Raw genomic sequence first — 23,743 nt, 5'->3', positions numbered from 1 at the left:
GATCTGCTTTAAAAAAATTAAGGCAACTTTTTCGCATGAGATTTTTATGTAGATCAAGAAAGACTAGTCTTTGTATAAACTAGTTAAGTTTTAGTATGTACAAAATGAATTTGCTTAACTTAATTTTTGCAAGTAAAGTCAACTTTATTTATTTATTTATTAAGTTTATTTGTGTCAGGGACAATGTACAAAATGACATTAGTCTCAGAGATGAGGAAAGATGCTTTGTACCCAGTACTCGAGTTGTAAAAAAAAGTCAGGGGGGATGGTGGATTTGATCATATGGGGACAGATAATTTGTGCTGATTACAAATAATATAATATATTACAAATAATAGCACTGACCAAAACACCTGCAGAAATACTGCAGGAATGACATAGCAGCAGTTAAATGCAGCCTTCTGTAAGCTGTAAATATCCACTGGGCTTACATCAAATACATCAAAACACAACAATAAAAAACACTTTTCTGAACTTATCAATATGACTCTGTCCTTCACAGGATAAGTAACATGGATCACTGCAAAAACTCAAAATCTTAACAAGAATATTTATCTTATTTCTAGTTAAAATGTCTAATTTTAGTAAAAAAAAATCTCATTACACTTAAAACAAGACTCATCATTGGAAAAAACAACAATTTTCACCTGTTTTAAGTAGATTAAGATAAATATTGTCCCACTGGCAGATTTTTCTACTTATTTAAAGTGAAAATGTACTTGAAACAGGTGAAAATTGTCAAATAAGTTATTTTTCTGGTGTTATTTTTCTGGTGATGACTCTAAATGTTGAAATAGCAGTAAAACCACATTCATTGATGAAATGACATAAGGGATGGAAAGGGGGGATGGCAGTTTTACGGGGGAAGATTTTGACCGTTTTTATTTCAGGGGGGATGCCACCCCCCTCATCCCCCCTCAACTCCAGTACTGTTTGTACCGGATTTAGCTTACTAGCTACTTTCCATCCGTAGTCCCTGGGCAGGTATATGAATGAAGAACTTAATTTTTTATTTTTATTTTTTATTATGTTTTTATTTTTTTTACCCTTTTTTTATTTTTAAAGTCAACTTATTTTTGATAAATAAAGTAAAATTAACACAATTAAGTTGACTGTACTTGCAAAATGTATTATTCACATACATAAAATTAAGTAGCTTATACAAAGACTAGTCTTTCTTGATCTATATAATAATCTAATGCAAAAAGTTGACTTATTTTTTTTAAGTAGATCCAGCACAATATTTGTATCGGTGCAGCTGCGCGCGCTGCGCGCTCCCGCCTGTAATTATGTCACGCCTGATTGTGGCGTCTCTGGACGGCGCTCCCGCACCACAAGTGTGCACTAAGTGCGCATCAAGTGCGCATCAAGTGTGTCTGGAGTTGCCAGCTGCCGAGCAGCAGCATCCAGCAGGACAGACGCTCCTCCTGCGATCAGACTCGAGCTCAACCAACAGGATGCTTCGCTGTCGTGATTATGGATTTACTTTCTTATTGTCATCTCATTTCTGTCTACACAGTTCTGGCTTCCTCGCTGCTTGTGAAACATGGTACGTGAAAGTTCTTTGTTTTTTTTGGGTCTGAGTAGAGTTTCAGTTGTTATAATTGAGTGTAGATTAATTCTTGGTGAATTACAGACTGTAGTTGATATAATCTGTGAGTCTTATTAATGTATTCATAGAGCTGAGACACTAAAACCTGCCATTTTAGTGCTAAATCAAAAACATGCTCCCTTTACCAATGTCTATGCTTGAAACTTATGAGTGCAAACAATGTAAATGTGATATATTCTTACTATGTTTTGGATCTGATTTCCTTATTTTAACTGTCCCATGCTTGGAATTTGAATGGCGTGACTGTGAGGTGACATCATAGCCTGTACACACTTTGTAAGCAGTGAAAAGCTAATGATGACTAAAAGAGACCTAACAATGGGGGGGCTGCACAGCGACCCGTGAAAAGGTTTGGGAGACCGTGGGGGTTGTTCACAGACAACTGCTTGGGCTGTTTTCCTCCTGCTTTCCAAAACCCCCAACAACAGGTCTTCTTATCTGGACCCGAGCAGACACACAGGGACATACAGCAGCAACATGCATCATTGCAGGGGAGATGTCAGGTGTGCTTCATGTGCCGTTTGAGGACCTCCAGATAGGACCAGACAAAGACACTCTCAAGGCATTTGCATATGAAGAAGCGTTACACATTGTGGGAGGGGATGTGTGCTTGGCCGGCTGTGAATCCTCTGAGCTCTGCATCACGGGAAGACTGAAAGACCAGTGGAATCACAAAATACTTGCTATGATTTTGTTTTAAATACTTGTCAGTAGGGCTGGGGATCAATTCAAATGTCAAGAATCGATTCGATTCCGATTCTTAAGATTCAGAATCGATTATCAAGATTTGATTCGATCCGATTCGATTCCGATATTGATTTGGGTTAGTGTTATTAAAACTGTTTTTTGAGCTGTTGCATGAATTATATGACTGTAGTTATGCAAAATATTACTACTAGTATTATATTGAGATTAAACAGCAAGTATTGGCAGCTAATGATGCTGTAAGGACCAATCAGCTCCCAGAATGCTGATAGAACTGCTTTCAGAAACATCATGTGGGTCAGAATTACCAAACACATCCAGGGAGGAAACAGAGACGGATGAAATCGGTTTTATTTTTTCCCACATTCCGTTTTTATTTGTTCCATTTTCGGTCTATTTTGGTTTTTCATTTTTGAGCATTTGGTTTTTAGCATTTTTTGCAAATGTAACCCCAAGACAGTATATAAAGTAATGAAATATAGACAATTTATGCAATTATAACCCTTTAACACTTTAATGTTTTCATACCTTTAAACATATTTAAAGGCAAAAACATGGCACCAGTTATTCTCGTGTCCAACAAAACATTCCTTTTTGGGGATAAACAAAAAAATAACCAAAAGTTGTAATGTAATGATGAAAAAAAAATACATAAATAAATTAAAAAAAAAAAAAAAAAAAAAAATCAAAATAAAAATCGATCTTTAGACATATGAATCGATTTCTAGGAATTAATATGAGAATTGATTTCGAATTGGGAAATCGATTTTTTCAACACAGGCCTACTTGTCAGCTCATCTCTGTACCACAGGCTTTAAACCTGCATCTAATCTGATCTGAATTTAAAGGTTGATCTCCGTTGTAATGAGGGCTAATATAGGCATATGGTCAACACATCACCACTGATACGTTAGATCTGCATCATTTCCTCCGGGCATGGAGGGAATTCTTAAACTGAGTCTAGACGTGTATAAGCTGCTCCTGGAGAACCCTGCTGGCTGTCTGTGAGATTGATTGACCTCCAGCAATGACAGATGATTGGAGTCTGCTCTGGAGAAAATGGACCGCAATTATGCCAGTCCACATCTTTACAGTCTCTCAGCCTGAGTGGGCTCTTGACTGATTGTTACTTTGAGGGGTTATATCAGAAGGACAACATACTGTGGCCTTGAGCTTCATAATCATCAAGATTTTTTTTTTTTTTGTTGTCTTTGCATGATATGAATTTCAAATCGGCTGATCTGAAGTCTTGTTTTTGTAATATCAGGTCTTAATGTCCCCTAATACTTTACAAGCGTCATTGCCTCTGAGATTGTGCCACCCAGCCTGCCTGGCGTGTGCCAGCTTTGAGATGCCGTGCCAAAAGCTGTTTGTCTTGGAGGTTTTCTAGCATATGTAGTGTAATAGCTGCAGGGAATAAGTCTCAGGGCAGACATGATGAGTTTAGACGCAGGATTTATTTAAAACCAGTCCATCATCAGAGGATTGATATTCTTAAGAATCACAGTGAACCTTCTTTTTATCTTCATCTTTCATCATCCAAGTAGTTAAAGACATGTATGAAAGTGTAAGTAAGTTAGTAAGTAAAGTTTATTTATATAGCACCTTTCGTAGACAATGGAATGTCACAAGGTGCTTCACAAAAAATCAATAACACGAATAAAACATTACAATAAAAGTAAAAATACGATAAAAACAATATAATACCCATAAAAAACCTCCTAGAATAAAAGCTTAGATAATTGCTTTTTGGATGATGTCATGCGTGTTGATATTTAATGCAGCACATCAACAAAATATGTAGCGCTAATTCTTTCCTCTCCCTCCTTCTCCTTTGATTTCTGATAAAAGATTCCCCCGTAATGAACTGTTAATCTTCTTCCCCACTTCCCCTTGTCAGAGATTGTCCACGGCAGAGTTTGAGAAAAGCCTTCCAGATCGGATACGTTACATGTTGTCCTCACCGTGTTGTTTAGGCACAACACAGGAGAACGAGCATGGTGGTGCAAATTGTCACTTTCGGCTGCTGGACGATTTAAAAGCTTTCCAAGAAGTGGTTTTGTAGATATTGACCAGTTTACCGAGTTGAGGAGGTGGATGCTCGCTGTAGCTTTCCAGTTGTATCTGGAAAAAAGCTCTGGCTTCAGATGTCTAAGCTGTTGGAGATGTCCTTTTCCTCACCAAAACGTGCCTCTTCATGTCGTACCAAACTTATGTCTTCAAACTCACATCAGGACTGTCTCAGAAAATTAGAATATTGTAATAAAGTTCTTTATTTTCTGTAATGCAATTAAAAAAACAAAAATGTCATACATTCTGGATTCATTACAAATCAACTGAAATATTGCAAGCCTTTTATTATTTTAATATTGATGATTATGGTTTACAGTTTAAGATTAAGATTCCCAGAATATTCTAATTTTTTGAGATAGGATATTTGAGTTTTCTTAAACTGTAAGCCATGATCAGCAATATTAAAATAATAAAAGGCTTGCAATATTTCAGTTCATTTGTAATGAATCCAGAATGTATGACATTTTTGTTTTTGTAATTGCATTACAGAAAATCACAATATAATTTTCTGAGACAGTCCTGTATACAGCTCAGGAAAGTGAATTATCACCAAAATCGGCTTCCTCTTCCTCTCCATCAGGTTATCTGTAATTAGATACATTTAGATGTTATCACAGACCGCTGTTTCCCAGCTGACCATTTCTTCAGGAATGGCATGTGTATTGTCGCTGTGTGCGTTTGTGGCTGCTGCAGACCGATGCTGTCAGTGGCCATGAAGTAACATTATTTTACAATTCAGGCGGGTTAATATCGATAGATAATACCTCCTTCATTTGTGTTTAAACTGAAAACAGTGTTTGACATATGGATAATATGGATAATAATAGAAGTTGCCCATATTTAGTATGAGAATGTGTGATTTTAATTCTTGTTGCTGTGAGACATAAACCCACTCTGACAGTCTGGAGTTGTCCTGCTGATTAAACAACATCATCATAATGTGTGAAGTAGGAATGGGCGATATTTTACCGTTCACGATATACCGTCAAAAAAATTCCCCACGGTAAGAATTTGTCATCTCGCGGTAAAAACGATAAATTCCTGTTGATGACATTTTTGGTTCTGCGTTAAATCCACGCACAACGTACGTGAAGGAAGGAAGGAAGGAAGGAAGAAAGGAAGAAAGGAAGAAAGAAAGAAAGAAAGAAATGAGCAAGAAAGAAAGAAAGAAAGAAAAGAAAGAAATGAGCAAGAAAGAAAGAAAGAAAAGAAAGAAATGAGCAAGAAAGAAAGAAAGAAAGAAATGAGCAAGAAAGAAAGAAAGAAAGAAAGATATGAGCGTGAAAGAAAGAAAGAAAGAAAGAAAGAAAGGTATGAGCCTGAAAGAAAGAAAGAAAGAAAGAAAGAAAGAAAGGTATGAGCCTGAAAGAAAGAAAGAAAGAAAGAAAGAAAGAAAGAAAGAAAGAAAGAAAGAAAGAAAGAAAGAAAGAAAGAAAGAAAGAAAGAAAGAAAGAAAGAAAGAAAGAAAGAAAGAAAAATTCCCGTTGATGAGGTTTTTGTGTAACAAACATGGCGGATCTGAGTCATTACAGTTTTGCAGTACAGGTGTAACTCATTTAAATTGTTTTTTATTAATTCAATTTAATTGGTGTAGTTTAGTAGCATTTAGTATTCTTTTAGAGCAGTGTTTTGGGGGCTGAATGTGGTGATAGATTTATAGTTACAAAGGTGGAGTTGAATTGGTATTTTTTTTATCGTCATTTTTATTGTTATCGGGATAAATGCCAGAAATTATCATGATAGATCTTTTAGTCCTTCCGCCCATCCCTAGTGTGAAGGAATAAATACCTCAGATCTTCAGTTTGATTTTGTCACCATGGAAAAATGTAATGTTGAAGCAGATGCTGTTTCTGATAATGAAACTAAAATTGGCTTTGATAAGAAGAAGTACATGATTGTATTTAATAACAAATCCTAGTTATGCTAACATTTTGAAACCTGACTCGTTCTCAGGTGCACTCCCTGCTAAGCTACCTCTAACTGTGGACCGGTGCTCTCCAAACCCGTGCCAAAACCAGGCGATATGCAGAATCCGTGAGGACGGCTACTCCTGCTTCTGTGTGCCGGGTTTCCAGGGGGCTCAGTGTCAGATTGATGTGAACGAGTGTGCTTCCCAACCCTGCAAGAACTCGGGTACCTGTGTGGACGGCGTGGGCAGATTCTCCTGTCTGTGTCCTCCTGGATTCACCGGTATGTAGAACTTCCAGAAGCATTGCTAAAATAACAAAGTTCCTATATTTCTGTGGAGCAAAATGATACAAAATATTAGAAACTATTAGCATGTTTTCATATATTTTATGGTAATTAATGTTTTAGATCAGATGAGCAGCTGTGTGTGTTTTGCTATTTCGTTATGTTGTCTTTGTATGTTTGTATAGATATACGTATTATATTTATGTCATAGTTATATTTATATCATAGTCATATTATATTTATATCATAGTTACTGTATATTATATTTATGATAGAGCTTACATTTGCTATTAAACAGGTTATTTTTGTAAAAATGATATATATTTATTTATACAAATTAGTGTATAGTATAAAACGTAAATACAGGCATATCATTTATGTTTAGTTGTGGAAAGGGGGTGGGATTAAATAAGTTTATACTTCCTACCGCTCCTTTTCGAACATGTAACTGAAATATGTGTTTTTTTTCTTTATATGGTGGAATGCCCACCTGTATTTGTTTCTCTTATCTTCTTATCTTGTTTTTTTATACATGTTCGAAATAAATAAAAACGAACGAACGAACGAAAATCTTACTAAATCTACCTTTTTTAATCAAATATATCAGATCTGTCTTCAGATCTGATATCTGAAGACAGATCTGATATCTGTCTTCAGATATCAGATCTGATTTATCTGAAGATAAATCTGCTGAAAACACACGAAAGTATTATAATTTCAACTTCACTGATTGCATGAGCTATAGTCACATTACTAGTTTTTCAAAACTGCAACCACAAAAAAAAGGAGTATACGATATAATCCTTCATCTCACATCTCATGTTTAGTACTATAGCACTGCTGCATTTTAAAATAATGATTGTATACACCCCTTTTTTTAGGTTTTACAACTTCAAAGTGGCAAACAGCTGCAGAAGGACACTTTGCTGACATAAAAGAGCAATCCACACATGATCACAGCCAGTCCACATGAAAGCTTTGTTCATTTCTACCCTCTGACCTGAGTCTGTGTGGCAGATTCATCCCTATTTTGACACCTGTACCACTTCTATGTTCACAGGAATCACTTGTGGGATCCAGATTGATGAGTGTCAATCACTGCCATGTCGCCATGGTAGCAGTTGCCATAGCTATTCAGGGGGCTTCACTTGCACCTGCCTCCCTGGTTTCCAAGGACACCAGTGTGAGATAAACATTGATGAGTGCCAAGAGGAGCCGTGCCAAAATGGGGCTCTGTGTATAGACGGGGTGAATGGGTAAGCAGCTGGGTTTACGTCTTCCAAATAATAGTTATTGATAATCTCACCCAGTACTCGAGTTGAGGGGGGATTGGATCCCCCCCTGAAATAAAAACTGTCAAAATCATCCCCCCTGTAAACCTGCCATCCCCCCTTTCCATCCCTTATGTCATTTCATCAATGAATGTGGTTTTACTGCTATTTCAACATTTAGTCATCACCAGAAAAATAACACCAGAAAAATAACTTACTTGACAATTTTCACCTGTTTCAAGTAAATTTTCACTTGAAATAAGTAGGAAAATCTGCCAGTGGGACAAGATTTATCTTCTCATTACAAACAAAAAAATCTTGTTCCACTGGCATATTTTTCTACTTATTTTAAGTGAAAATCTACTTGAAACAGGTGAAAATTGTTGTTTTTTTCTAGTGATGAGTCTTGTTTTAAGTGTAATAAGATTTGTTTACTAAAATGATACATTTTTACTAGAAATAAGACAAATATTCTTGTTAAGATTTGATCCATTTTACTTATCCTGTGAAGGACAGAGTCATATTGATAAGTTCAGAAAACTGTTTTTTATTGTTGTGTTTTGATGTATTTGATGTAAGCCCAGTGGATATTTAAAGCTTACAGAAGGCTGCATTTAACTGCTGCTATGTCATTCCTGCAGTATTTCTGCAGGTGTTTTGGTCAGTGCTATTATTTGTAATATATTATATTATTTGTAATCAGCACAAATTATCTGTCCCCATATGATAAAATCCACCATCCCCCCTGATTTTTTTTTTACAACTCGAGTACTGGGTACAAAGCATCTTTTCTCATCTCCGAGACTAATGTAATTTTGTACATTGTCCCTGACCCTGACACAAATAAACGTAATAAATAAATAAATAAATAAAGTTGACTTTACTTGCAAAAATTAAGTTAAGCAAATGAATTTTGTACATACTAAAAATTGAGTAGTTTATACAAAGACTAGTCTTTTTTGATCTACATAAAAATCTCATGCGAAAAAGTCGCCTTAATTTTTTTAAAGCTGATCAAGCAAGATATTTTTTACTGTTGTGATCTACATTAAACAAATAAAGCATGTTTCATCTAAATGTTGGTCAATCTGCCCAATAGATTAAAATTGTTAAAGGAAAAGTAAATACAACAAGATCATTGCTTGTTGTTTGTGTGTAAATGAAAAGATTGCCTGGAATTACATAAATGCTGCTTGTTGAGGAAAAAATGCACAATGTCTTGTTTTTTGAACAAATGCAGATTAAGTTCAAAATTACATGTAGTGACCTGAATCTTGACCCAAACTGAGTCAGGACTCAGGAGAACACAGGTTTAAACACAACTTTCCACTTTTGTCCTAATGTAATTTATTTGTAAATGTTTATTAATAGGAAGAAATCACCTTGGGGAATAATCTTGCAACTGACTACAACCATTTGTTATTTGCTCATCTTGACTTATCCTTCTTTTTTATTGGGCATACAGCAGTCAATTGCTTTGGACAGTTAATAGATTGTTATGTCCCAATTTCGACTGTTAAAAAGCATTTCAGAAATGTTCAATTGAGGAAAACCAAAGGTCACTATTATATTATTTGTAATCAGCACAAATTATCTGTCCCCATATGATAAAATCCACCATCCCCCCTGATTTATTTTTACAATTCGAGTACTGATCTCACCTGTGATCAAAGAATAAGAGAAATAGTAGAAATAGTTCCTCTGTTGTTGTGTGTCTCAGGTACAGCTGTGACTGCTCACACACAGCCTTCACTGGCCGACACTGTGAAACACCGCTACCACCGTGTTACTCCCAACCCTGCTTTAACAGTGCCATCTGTAAGGACGACCAGGGGAACTACACCTGCCAGTGCTGGCCTGGTAATCGCAGCAATTGAAGCTTTCTTTTCTCAGGGAAAAATACTGTACACATTTTAACACTTCTGTTTTCAATATGGAAGGTTTTACAATCCAAAACTCTATTATATCAGTACAATCAGTTAAGACACAATCTAGATTCATATACGTACATACGCCACTAGACAGGCAACAAAGGGCCGGTTTCCACTTCCTTAGCCAAACACTAATTTTCTGAAGCATACAGTAGAATATAGATCAATGAAATCATGGAATTCTTTACCACTATATGAGTAAATTAACACAGAAATCAATATTCAAAAAACTAATTAAGAAACGCCTTGGAATATCATATGTATAGGATACCATACACGCATACACACTTTTACAGACACATATACAGGACTGTCTCAGAAAATTAGAATATTGTGATAAAGTTCTTTATTTTCTGCAATGCAATTAAAAAAAACAAAAATGTCATACATTCTGGATTCATTACAAATCAACTGAAATATTGCAAGCCTTTTATTATTTTAATATCGATGATTATGGCTTACAGTTTAAGATTAAGATTCCCAGAATATTCATTTTTTGAGATAGGATATTTGAGTTTTCTTAAGCTGTAAGCCATGATCAGCAATATTAAAATAATAAAAGGCTTGCAATATTTCAGTTGATTTGTAATGAATCCAGAATGTATGACATTTTTGTTTTTGTAATTGCATTACAGAAAATCACAATATTCTAATTTTCTGAGACAGTCCTGTACATACTGGACAGGTTAAGATGTAATTTTGATCAGATTTTCATGGCCTAGATGATGTTTTACTGTATATTGGAATGTTTCATGTATGTTTTTTTTTTTTTTTTTGCTTTAAGATAAAGATTTACATGTACGTTAAAGTTTAATGTAGGTTTGTCGTGTTATTTAGTTTTCTTTCTTTACTTCTTCTTTCGTTTTTTAATGTCAACTCCAGTAAGACTAGCTGTGTTTAAGGGCATAGCTAATGGGGATCCTTACAAATAAACACTTTGAAAGTCATATTTACCATCATCTGATTGTTATTTTTTCCTCCAGGGTTTGCGGGGCGTCACTGCGAGCTGGACATCAGCGAGTGCAGCAGCAGTCCCTGCATGCACGGTGGCAGGTGCATTGAGAAGTCCTGGCAGGCCTTGTATGGCAGTGAACCTCTGCTGCCTAAAGTGTATGACCAGCAACAGGCGGCAGGATTCATCTGCAGCTGCCCTCAAGGAACTACAGGTAGCTTTCAACTGAGAAATTATGGGTCAAACTAATCCCAAGCTGTGGTACATCCTGCTTTATGTAAGAATTTGTTGTTATTCATATCAGCACACTTACAAAAAAAGCCAAAGTTAAGTGTCAACAGTGTGTATAGATAGATTTTGATTAGAGGAGGTAATCTCTGAAAAGTAAAACTGTCCCAGCTCGCCTTATGCAGACAAATGAATAACTAACAGAAGTTACTAAATGGCACAGAAGCAGCTGAGGATTATATTTTATTGGAAATTCAATAAATACCAAAAAGGTTCACTGAATTCCAACTTCTGGTCTTTAGTCCTGCACCAAGAATCAGGACCCTGGACAGCGATGGTGCCAACATGACACCAACAGTGCGGGTTGGTGGAGTTTCAGATATTAGTTTACTGTCTTTAAAAGACCATTCTGATTTTAAAAAAAGAGTCAAACTTTGATTCCCTAAGTCTTGAGTAGCAAGCCAAAATTAAAACACTTGAGAAATAATGTGTTTCTTGTGCTTTTGTAAATGCACTTTATTTATATAGCCCTTTACAGCCACCTCTAGGTGAGCCAAAGTGCTTTACAGATTAAAAAATACAGAAATACAACATACATGAACATGAAAAAGAGTAAAAAGTGTCACCAAATTACTGAGTATTAAAAGCCATTCTAAGTAAATAGGTTTTAAGCCTTGATTTAAAAAGGCCCAGGTCAGAGAAAGTGCGTAAGTTGCAGGGGAGCTTGTTCCAGAGCCCGGGGGGGGGCAATTGAAAAGGCTCAGTCACCCCAGCGCTTGAACTTTGACCTGGGCACTTACGACAGTTGGTTTGACGATCTCAACGTCCGTTAAAAGCTCTGATAAACAGGGTGGGACAAGGCCGTTGAGGGCTTTAAAAAACAAACATTAAAACATTTGTCATGGTTTGGAATATTAGACACGAAAAAGCTGAACTTGTATATTTTAAAAGCCGGTAGTGTGACCTAAAATATTTAATGTAACTTGGCAACATGTAGCTGTACAGGACTGTCTCAGAAAATTAGAATATTGTGATAAAGTCCTTTATTTTCTGTAATGCAAAAATGTCATACATTCTGGATTCATTACAAATCAACTGAAATATTGCAAGCCTTTTATTATTTTCATATTGCTGATTGTGGCTTACAGTTTAAGAAAACTCAAATATCCTATCTCAAAAAATTTGAATATTCTGGGAATCTTAATCTTAAACTGTAAGCCATAATCAGCAATATTAAAATAATAAAAGGCTTGCAATATTTCAGTTGATTTGTAATGAATCCAGAATGTATGACATTTTTTGTTTTTTTAATTGCATTACAGAAAATAAAGAACTTTATCACATTATTCTAATTTTCTGAGACAGTCCTGTATAGTGTTGTATAAATTCTGTTTGCTTTTCTAGTAACAAGATTGTATTGTGTGGAGAAATGCTACCTCAAAACTACACTTTTTAGTTGTAAAATCCCATAATTCTCTTTACACAAGACTTGTTCTGGCAGTGCATGTAAGAGCGTGAGCTGCGGACGGCTGAGAATTGTGCTCTAAAAGCTGACGCTCTGCCAGCCGCAGTGGCACTGACTCAGTAAGGTGGCCAAATAGCATTAGCTTAATCCCCGGGATCTGGCTTTGCTGGTCTCCTGACTGGAGCTACTCAGCCCTATGTACTCCATAGAAGTACAAACAGAGCAGATCTCCGCTGGGATGGCCCATAAAAACCCAAACTAATATGGTTCAGTCGGACAAAATTTGGATTATTCAGGCGGCACAAGTGACAGCATGATGTGGACACCCACACCATGGATTTTGGGGATTTTGTTGCTCGGAACAGGTAACGACTGAATTTGTAAAGCTGTTACATAAGTAGGGAATTAAGTTCTGTTTTCTTTTACTTGTACTTCCTTTTTACGTTTTTTTTTTAAGTAACTTAATAGTTTATAGTTATTTTAGTTGTTAAATATTTGTTTTGAGAGTACATGTTTTAAATGGTGACCTATAGAACTGCAGCAAAAGCAAAGATTTTACTACACAAGCAAAAACAGCAATAAGTGCACTCCAACAGGTTTAGTGATAGTACAGGTATCTAGACTGTGGAGAGTAAAAACAACAAAACAACAGCATAGAGGATTCAGAATATTACCTTGCAGTTTCTTGTTTTTGTATAGATATCTTTATTGAGGGCATTAAAAAAAAGAATAAAATAAAATAAAAAGAATATAAAATATAATTATCAATATCCCCCCCCCCCTTTTTTAACTTTTTATAACATTAATTAAACCAAAATAAATAAAAATTAATAATAATAATAATAATAATAATAATAATAATAATAATAATAATAATAATAATAATAATAATAATAATAATAAGAGGAAAAAAATAAGAAAAAGACAAAAAAATAAATAAGTGAATAAAAATAAAAAACAACAGCACACCCCTCTCCCCTTCCCTCCCTCATATGGTCAATAGATTACATCCGTCAAAATCATTTAACATATGTTTATCAATACTGGAACAAAAATGAATAATAAATTAAATAATCAAGTCCTGCTTAAACACATTCATTAATATAGTAGATGATTCAGATCATTAGTCCAATAAAGGCAAAAAATCCAAAAAAGGTCCCCAAATAAGGTCAAAGTCTCTAGTTTTTTTCTAACGGAATACAATATTTATTCTGGAGTACTATATGATCCAAGTTCATTGATCCACTGTTTGGATGCTGGGGGGTTTTCTGATTTCCAGTTTGTAAGAATACTATTTAAACATACCACATACCTTGCAGTTTCTAATCAGGCGGGGCTGTAATGACCAGCGGTACATTAAAGTTATTTTACTAAGCATAACAGTAATTACTAAAGCAAATAAATATTGGAACAGAATGAGTACATGGCATGCAAACAAAGAAATGATAATGACTTCCTTAGTGAGCAGGATAATCCAACGCTAAGTAACTAAGTTACATCACTGGAGAATGTATAAGGTGTTTTATTGCTGTAATACTTAAGTTTAAGAGGGCTTTAGTCCCGGTGTGACTTGATGTTCTTCTGCTAACAGGTTCCTTCTGCCAGGAGGTGATAAACCACTGCGAGCCCGATCCCTGCCAGAATGAGGGCAGATGTGAGAACCACGCTGGCGGCTACATTTGCAGCTGCCTCGAACGGAGCGATGACGGCATCCTCTACGGAGGTGTGAACTGTCATGTGAAGCTGGTCGGCTGCGAGGGCCACGAATGCCAGAACCGAGGCTCCTGCTCCCCTTTCCTGTTGGACGGCACTCACGGATACACGTGCGCTTGCGCGTCGGGGTACACCGGACCGCTCTGCGAGACCCCGACCACGTTTTCCTTCGAGCGAAGGGGTTACCTGCTCCTGCACAGTCCCCTGGTGGAAGCCGACGTGACCTGCAACGTCACCTTGACCTTCAAGACTGTTCTCCCCGCAGCGCTGCTGTTCCAGCGGAGCACCGGGGGGCTGCTGCTTAGCCTGGAGCTGCAGGGAGGACGGCTCCAGCTCAGCCTGAGGACGGAGGATGGAAACTCAAGCCAAGTCCTGGATCTCCCACACAACGTCACAGATGGAGAGTGGCATTCTGTCGAGGCCGTGCTTGCAAACTGGGTACTGAGCCTTAAACTACTGAACGATGCCGGGAGCTGCGCGAGCCAGTCGTGCCACAATGTGGCCCCGGTCCAAAGCACGCTGGTCGGGCTCGTTTCATCTCCTCAGAACACTTTTATTGGGGGAGTAATTCAGGACCCAAGTGACCCCAGTGAGTACCCTGCACCTCCTGCATTCATCGGATGCATGCGGGATGTCTTTGTGGACTGGCAGCTTGTCGTTCCTGAAGCGTGGCTGAGCGACTCTGCTGTTAATGTGTCTCCCGGCTGCAGCCACAGGGACCGCTGCACGGACGGACCGTGCCAAAACAGAGGAAGTTGTGTAAACCTTTGGCAGAGCTACCGTTGCCAGTGTCCAAGGCCTTACGAGGGGCACGACTGCGAGGAGGGTAGGTCTGCAGCTGTAAAACACAACTGGATGCTCAAATAAGGGCAGCAAAGTGTAAAAAAAAAAATCTTTACCTTTTATAATCTTTACTATACCTATTACCGTATTTTCTGGACTATAAGCCGCTACTTTTTTCATAGGTTTTCAACCATGCGGCTTATACAAAGGTGCGGCTATTCTGTGGATTTTTCTTCTACCGCTCGGGGCGCTCTAACTATTAGAATTAGAATCAAAACGAAGACAAAATAAATGCAAAGAAGAATACGCTACTTCTTCTTTAGCAGATAGAAGTAGGTAGAAGCAGATTTCAAACAGATATATCAAATAGATAAATAAATACTTATTTTCTTTTAGTTCTGTCCCGTTTTAATCAGCAAAGTTGCTGCCGTGTTAAAAGACATCGTTAGGAAAGGATCTATTTAGGTACAAACATGTACATCATTTACAGTTCAAAATGGTTCTGTACATGTAGTAAATATCTAATCTAACAACATAAATATCTGTGGCTTGCATATCTTTTTTTTTTTTAAATAGAGCGGATGCGGCTTGTATGCAGGTGCGGCTTATATATCTTTTTTTTATTATTTTTTTAGAAATAGAGTGGATGTGGCTTATATGCAGGTGCAGCTTATAGTCCAGAAAATACGGTAATTTAATTATTAATGTTCTAAATGTTGCTTTTGGGTCATACAAAACATGTGAGCATCCTCTGGTGCGAGTAATCCTCACACCAAGGAGTCGAAAGAGTCTTTAGGCTTTGAGGTAACCCAATTAATCGAGATTAGAGGAGAGGGGACTATATCAAGCCCATTAGATTGATCAGATATCATCAGCTGTCGTTTGTCATAGCCGGTGGCAGAAATGAAGCCAATGAAAAGACAGAGTAGAGAGGAAGAGCCAGAGATCCTGTTATCTGACGAACTGGATTAAGGACACAAGCGATTCTATTTTGGAAATAATCACATCATCCAACGTAACTAGTAAGTTAAAATGGACCAGCGTTATTATTAGACCATGAACACGTCGAACCTTTTGATACTGTACGTCTGAATGGACATTTCTGAGCTGCACATGGTTAAAACACCTAAACACTCAAGTATCCACGCATAGACAGAGTTTACATAAGGGATTGGATCATTTTCTCTTTCAGCATTAAATTGTTTTTGTTTTTCCCATGAGTCCCTGTCTCATAAAGACGACAAACCCAGAGTAAAAGTGCTGACAGTGAACACAGAGCAGCCAGGAGGCGCCTTACATTTCTTGTTCCTGCAACTATTCTTCAGGGAAATAAGCATGATTAGCTTAATTTATTGTTTTTTTCAGCAGTTAATTAGAATAAATGTAGATATTAAGTAAAATCATATGAAAAATCCCTCATGTTGTGGGCAGTCGGGAATTTAAGACTTGCTCTTTTTATTCTCTTCAAAACACTTGTGGTAGCTTAGATAAGTCGGGTCAGGTTAATTTTTTTGTTCTTGTTGCCATTTTGTATCTTCATAAAAAAACATGTTTAAAACTTACATATCCGATATAATTTTAATAACTTTCACTAGGATAGAGTGGGTCGTCGTACGATGGAGTATTAGGGCCAAACTAAGAAAAAAAAAAAGGAAATTATGAAAATAAAATCATAATAATATGAGAATAAAGTCGTAAAATTACAAGAATAAAGTCATAATGTTGCGAGAATAAAGTCGTAATATTTTGAGAATAAAGTCATAATGTTGCGAGAATATAGTCGTAATATTACGAGAATAAAGTCGTAATATTACGAGAATAAAGTCGTAATATTACGAGAATAAAGTCGTAATATTACGAGAATAAAGTCGTAATACTAAATATATTATAAATATATAAATATAACTTCACAAGATGCTTCAACATTCAACATTTTAACACACTCTTCCTGTTAGAGTTCTCATAAATTAACACTTTATTTTCATAAATTACGACTTTATTCTCGTAATATGACGACTTTATTCTCGTAATGTTACGACTTTATTCTCGTAATATTACGACTTTATTCTCATAATATTACGACTTTATTCTATTACGACTTTATTCTGCAACATTATGACTTTATTCTCATAATTGTACGACTTTATTCTCATTATATTATGACTTTATTCTCGTAATTTCCCATTTGTTTTTGTCTTAGTTTGGCCCTAATACTCCGTTGTACCGTCGAATCCGAGAAGGTTTGAAGGTTTTTCATCCAGCCAGTTCAAGTTTTTGTTCCTGATTTCTTTGCAGAGCACGTGACGGCTCGCTTTGGGGACGAGGACTCCCACAGTTACGCAGCCTTCAGCATCACTGAGGACCTGGGTCAGAACCTCTCCATCTCCCTCTTCCTGCGCACACGGAGACAGGGCGGCCTCCTCCTGGTCCTGGCCAGCGGCAGCGGGCCGTACCTGCACCTGCGGCTGGAGGACGGCCGGGTGGCGGCTCAGCTGGACTCCTCCGAGAGCCTGAGGGCGGACAGAGCCGTCAACGACGGAGAAGTCCACTTCGTGAGCGTAGAGGTGGCGGACGGTCAGATGAGCCTGCACGTGGCGGGTCAGAAGCAGGGTGATGTGGAGGTTAGGACGGTGGAGGCCCAAGCGGGCGACACCGTGTATGTGGGGGGTCTGCTGGAGGAGGAAAGCACCTCAGAGTTTGGGGGATATTTCAAGGGCTGCATCCAGGACCTGAGGGTCAGCGACAGGAGGCTGCAGTTCTTTGGGCTGGACACTTCAGTGAGGTCGTATCCTCTTGAGCTCATGGAGAATGTGACCGCCGGCTGCTCTGGAGACAACACTTGCAGCGTGAGTACAACCACGAGACCCTCACAAACCCAATTTTAGAGTACTGATATTCTGATATTTTAATTTTGAAGTTAAAATGAAGAAAAATGCACTGAAGTGTTACCGGTACATCTCCTAGATCAGGGGTCGGCAACCCGCGGCTCTAGAGCCGCATACGGCTCTTTAGCGCCGCCCTAGTGGCTCCCTGGAGCTTTTTCAAAAATGTTTGACCTTTTTTTCTTTTTTTTTCTTTTTTTCCTCTTTTGATCTTTTTTCCTTTTCTTTTTTTCCTTTTCTTCTCTTTTTTTTCTTCTTTTTTTCTTTTTTTCTTCCTTTTTCCTTTCCTTTTTAATCTCGACATTTCGACTTTTTTCTCGACATTTCGACTTTTTTCTCGAATGTACTTCAACATTAATCTCGACATTTCAAATGTTTTCTCCACATTTCGACTATTTCCTCGTCATTTCGACTTCTTTCTCAAAATTTCGACTTTTTTCTCGATATTTCGACTTTTTTTCGCGACATTTCGACTTTCGCCATTTGCCTTCATTCTAAGGCTTATACAAGACTTTTCATTTTTTCCGGCACCAGGCATATTTGTTTTTTGTGTTTTTGGTCCAATATGGCTCTTTCAACATTTTGGGTTGCTGACCCCTGTCTTAGATATAATCCTGCATAAAAGACGTGCTTACAATGGTCAAGAACAAAGGTCACGGTTCTTCGGAAGATTCTATTAAAATAAATGCTTAATAACTTCTCTATTCCCTTAAATTACCCTTTCTTACCCTCAGAGGAATCCGTGTCTAAATGGGGGGATGTGCTTCTCCAAATGGGACGACTTCACCTGCTCCTGCCCCCCCAGCACTGGGGGACGGCGCTGCGAGCAGGTGAAGTGGTGCGAGCTGTCGCCTTGCCCCGCGGACGCAGAGTGCAGGATGCTGCAGCAGGGATACGAGTGTAAGTGTCTGCACAGTCTCACCATCAGTCTGCACATGTTTGAAGTTAAAACTTACTTTAAACCAGGGGTGTCAAATGTGCGGCCCGCGGGCCGCATGCGGCACGAGAGAGGTTTTCTTATGGCCCGCGAGAAGTTTCCAAGGCAAAAAAACTTAATGTTAATTTAAGGAAGGCATAGGAAGGCATAAATAATTCCCATGAATCGCAGCATATCGGATAACATATTTCTTCTACAAATCCATCGTTATTTCGTTATTCCACAAATAGAGCAGTTTTCGACATTTTTTTAGTTTTCAAGAATGCATTTGCCGATTTTATTTCTTTGTAGATGGTCGTTTATTTTCATTAACTGACTACTATTATATATTTTCGCAGGAAAATATCACTGCTAAAAAAGATGATAGAAGATATTTATTCGGAGAATTTCGGTTTTAAATATGAGGATAGTAACAAAGTAAAACAGTTAAAAGAAAAGTGCTGACTTTTTAGGCACACTGGGGTAAATATCCGCGCCAATTTTTAAAAATAAATACACTTAATTGTACTGGAAAAATCTCTAAATCACAAAGAAACACACTCGGATGTAATAAGAAAGATTTTGCTTTTAATTAAATTTCCTATAAAAAAGCGAAATATAAAAAAAACACACTTGTTTCTGTTTATCTTTGTAAAATGATATTAAAAGTATCTTACATAATTTGAAAAAAAGTCCATATTTCCTTTAAAATTAACTAAATTGATATTGGATTAGATAACAATAGTAAAAAAAAAAGAATTCGAAAAAAAAAAAATTGCACCGTTTTTGTTATTTTGAGCGTGCGAGAAAAAAATTGGTCAAATCCGGCCGGCCAAGCAAAATGAGTTTGACACCCCTGCTTTAAATCTTTTGAAACGACTTATAAACCTTGTTCAGGTTGTATATTTATATTTGATTGGCTCTTGGAGACTGATTCAGATATTTGGGGGGTCAAATTTGATCTTATTTTTAGATATTTACATAGAAGACTGAAGCTGTTTACCGGCAGCAAGAGTACATGAAGTACAACCTTTGACCTTGTTCCTGGATTTGCTCGTTATGTTCCTAATTGGCCGCTATGTGACTGATTGGCCCAACGGTCTTATTTATATACCTGCCCCGAGGTTTCCACACGGTCCTCTGTATCTGATCCGTAAAGTCGGATTGGCCCGAGGACAGTCCTCCGCGCTCGGCTGGGATTAGTAATGAATCTCTCTCTGTCTTTTAAGACACCCCACCTTCACGGACGAGCACGTGGAGCAACTAATATCTCCAAAGTCTCAATACGTTTTCTGGTTTCAGAAATGTTGTTTTGGTGCTAAATGAATCCAGGTGATGAGAAACAGGTGAATTTAAAGTTAATATTATATGAATTCACAGCTGAGTTTACAGAAACGGCGTTAGATGAGGTTGTATCAGTGGATATTAAACCAGAGCTCTTGTCGGTAGCATGTCTGCAGAAATGACAGCTCAGAAAAGAAAGGTGGAGATTAGAAATTACTTTGATAATGAAAGGTGTCAGGTACTTGTTGAAAGTAGTCCTCAATCACTAATCAGTCCATGGAAGTGACAATCGGCCAACATTTATTGATCATGTGTGCTTCTGACAGGCTGGGTCGTTCATAGCTTTTTCCGAGGACCCTGACGTATTTAAATGCTTCACAATGAAATAGTTAAATATTGATATTTGGCTGGCTACAAATAAAGATGGATATTTTTATTTCTCTCCAAATAGAGGGGCCTAAGAATCTGCTTAGTCAGCAGAAATATATATGGACCATCGTATTTTCTAGATTGTGGGTCTTTAGATTTCTCAGCCAAATAAAGTTTGATGTTTAGTTGTTTACAGCTGCTGGTATTAAAACTCCTGGTCAGTCGTAGCAAACATTCATGGTTCCAGAAACATACGAAGAGTAAGGCTTTTAAACGTGACTTGAAAACTCACCTTTTTAAGAAAGCTTATAGCTAAATATATCTTTTATATGCTCTGTTTTTAAATATATTTAAAAAAAATGTTCATGTTTTATTTTTCTGCTCTGTAGCACTTTGAGATTACTTAACCCTTGTGCTGTCTTCGGGTCAAGGAAGGAGGAAGGGAAGAAGGGAGGAAGGAAGGAAGGAAGAAAGAAAAGAAGGAAGGGAGAAAAGGAAGGGAGGAAGGAAGAAAACAAGGAAAGAAGGAAGGAAGGGAGGAAGGAAGGAAGGAAGGAAGGAAGGAAGGAAGGAAGGAAGGAAGGAAGGAAGGAAGGAAGGGAGAAAACAAGGAAAGAAGGAAGGAAGGAAGGGAGAAAAGGAAGGGAGAAAAGAAGGAAGGGAGGAAAGAAGGAAGGAAGGAAGGAAGGGAGAAAAGGAAGGAAGGGAGAAAACAAGGAAAGAAGGGAGAAAAGAAGGAAGGGAGGGAGAAAAGGAAGGGAGAAAAGAAGGAAGGAAGGAAGGAAGGAAAAAAAGAAAGAAGGAAGGAAGGAAGAAAGAAAACAAGGAAAGAAGGAAGGAAGGGAGAAAGGAAGGAAGGAAGGAAGGAAGGAAGGAAGGGAGAAAACAAGGAAAGAAGGAAGGAAGGGAGAAAAGGAAGGGAGAAAAGAAGGAAGGAAGGAAGGAAGGAAGGAAGGAAGGAAGGAAGGAAGGAAGGAAGGAAGGAAGGAAGGAAAGAAGGAAGGAAGGGAGAAAAGAAGGAAGGGAGGAAAGAAGGAAGGGAGGAAAGAAGGAAGGAAGGAAGGAAGGAAGGAAGGAAGGAAGGAAGGAAGGAAGGAAGGAAGGAAGGAAGGAAGGAAGGAAGGAAGGGAGAAAACAAGGAAAGAAGGAAGGAAGGGAGAAAAGAGGAAGGGAAGAAGGAAGGAGAATTAGGTCATTTTGACCCAAAGACAGTACAAGGGTTAATATAAAGTGCGTTATAAATAAAATGTATCATTATTATTATTAAACATGCAAAGAAAAGTTCAGTGCAGCCGTTTCCTCCCGTACCTGCAGGTTATTCCAACGCCACCTTCCTGAACGACAGCACCGTGCTGTCCTACCAGGGAAACGGCCACATCTCCCGCAACCTGTCCAGCCTCTCCCTGACTCTGCGGACCAGGAAGCGCAACGCGGCCGTGCTGCACGCGGAGAAGGACACGTCCTTCCTCACGGTCTCCGTGCAGGACGGCCTGCTCTTCATGGAGCTGCAGAGCAGCTCGGCCGAGGACGGAGACGTGGGCGACGGCCCGGAGGGAGGGGAAGGCGTGTCGGTGGTCAGCCTCAGCAGCAAGGGCAGCGTCAACGACGGCGAGTGGCACAGCGTCCACCTGTTCATGACGGCGCCCTGGGCCCCGGCCTCACCCTGGACGCTGTTGCTGGACGACGACGTAGACGATGCCGCCATCTCCAGGAGAGAAGGGGGAAACCTGAACTTCCTCCGGCGGGACGTGAACATCTTCCTGGGGGGCCTGGCCCCCGACGCCGGCTGGTCCCTGGCCGGGTGTCTGGGCACCGTGGAGCTGGGCGGCATCGCCCTGCCGTACGTCGGCCCCTCCGAGGTGTCATTTTATTCTTTATTTCATTTCATTCAAAACAAAACAGTTCAATATCATTACAACAAACCTCTTTCCTTGAATGAAAGGGAACAGAAAGAAGACTTAAGCTTATTTTATCTGTCCCTTTTTCCTAAGAAATCAAATTTAAATTACAAACAAACAAAAAAACAAAACCAAAACTACAACAAAGTTATAAAATAACACAAAATAGAGGGAATGAGCATGATATCACAGATGCGACTTCACAGCGGGTTATTGCCACTGAGTGTCAGAAAGACTGAGTGTCAGAAAGACTGAGTGGCAGCGTAAACTTTCAGTTTGAGCAACTGGAAAACATCTAAAATGGGAAAGAGCTGTTGTACGATCGACTGTACTCATAGATTTATCAAGAAATCGGAGTTATCGTTTTACAGACTGGTGAAAAATAACTTTAACAAATGGGTCGCTGCAATTCTCAGAAACAACTGGATCCAGACACCGAAACGTGGATTTGTATCAGGTAATGTTGGATTTTTGGGTAGCTAACGTTAAACGGTCAAATCATAAAGTTCGGTGTCCTCATCACTTTAATTTTTACAACAAATCCTGCCTTGAAGTCAGACCTTTGTATACCTTCAAGCTTTGCTTCGTGTATTCGGCTTCGGCTGCTTTCTATGTCAAACCATTCAAAAGTTATGGCAGAAAATAGGAACTATGAAATATCAACCAATAAAAAGAAGGGGCGGGGCAAATTTGCACCAATTATTGTCAAGGACTCAAAACCATGTCCGATGACACCACCCACGAGTCTTTATGTCAAACCATTCAAAAGTTATAGTAGAAAGTAGGAACTATCAAATATGGACCAAGCAGATGAAGGGGGGGCGCACTTTTTGGCGTCTAGCGTCGCCACGGTAACGATTTTGACTGAGAAAAGTAATGCGCGTCGTCGCAGGATGAAGACGCACATTTTGATGTATAACACACCTGGGTGCACGTTATGGAAATGGCATAAAGAAATGGAATAAATGGCATAAATGGCATAAATTTCGCCAAAATGACACGATTAATTCAAAATGACCGACTTTCTGTTCGGTTTCGGCCATGGCTCCAAGAGACTTTTCTTTAAGTTGCAACATGATACAGGTGTGTAGCGATTTTCGTGCATGTACGTCAAACCGTATCGTGGGGCTTGAGGCACAAAGTTTTCTAGGGGGCGCTGTTGAGCCATTAAGCCAGACCCATTAATGCAAACCATGAAATATCTAATTTTTCACCAGGCCTGGCTTGCGTGCAAAATTTGGTGACTTTTGGGGCACGTTTAGGGGGAAAAAAGGCCCTCCTTTCATCAGAATAAAGAAGAATAAGAAAAAAGAAAAAATTCCTACAGATACAATAGGGCCTTCGCACTGTCAGTGCTCAGGCCCTATTAACAGTAATTTAATAACACATGCTGTGACAATGCACCTTCCAACAATAATCATGCCTGCCTCACTCTGCTGCACCTTTCACTTTTAAAAATTGTACACGT

General features: G+C 38.4%; 1 protein-coding gene across 2 annotated transcripts in view; it reads left to right on the top strand.

Annotated features, from left to right (window-relative positions):
- The first annotated feature begins 1,411 nt into the window (after positions 1-1,411).
- Positions 1,412-23,743, top strand: part of crb1 (crumbs cell polarity complex component 1) — a 42,372-nt gene continuing 20,040 nt past the window's right edge. Inside the window, exons 1-9 of one of the 2 annotated variants that reach the window (XM_061738819.1) lie at positions 1,412-1,549; positions 6,344-6,580; positions 7,644-7,839; positions 9,575-9,714; positions 10,769-10,951; positions 14,022-14,969; positions 17,222-17,772; positions 18,543-18,708; positions 21,692-22,236. In XM_061738819.1, coding sequence (XP_061594803.1) covers positions 1,477-1,549; positions 6,344-6,580; positions 7,644-7,839; positions 9,575-9,714; positions 10,769-10,951; positions 14,022-14,969; positions 17,222-17,772; positions 18,543-18,708; positions 21,692-22,236 — 3,039 coding nt within the window. In that variant the 5' untranslated portion in view covers positions 1,412-1,476. Of the gene's footprint in view, positions 1,550-6,343; positions 6,581-7,643; positions 7,840-9,574; positions 9,715-10,768; positions 10,952-12,637; positions 12,796-14,021; positions 14,970-17,221; positions 17,773-18,542; positions 18,709-21,691; positions 22,237-23,743 lie in introns of those variants that run through there. The other variant, XM_061738818.1, reaches the window with a different exon arrangement.

This window comes from Cololabis saira, chromosome 13 (genome assembly GCF_033807715.1).
Source record: "Cololabis saira isolate AMF1-May2022 chromosome 13, fColSai1.1, whole genome shotgun sequence".
NCBI classification, from domain to species: Eukaryota; Metazoa; Chordata; class Actinopteri; order Beloniformes; family Belonidae; genus Cololabis; species Cololabis saira.
Note: the sequence above shows the minus strand (reverse complement) of the source record. Positions and strands in the feature narration are given on the sequence as shown.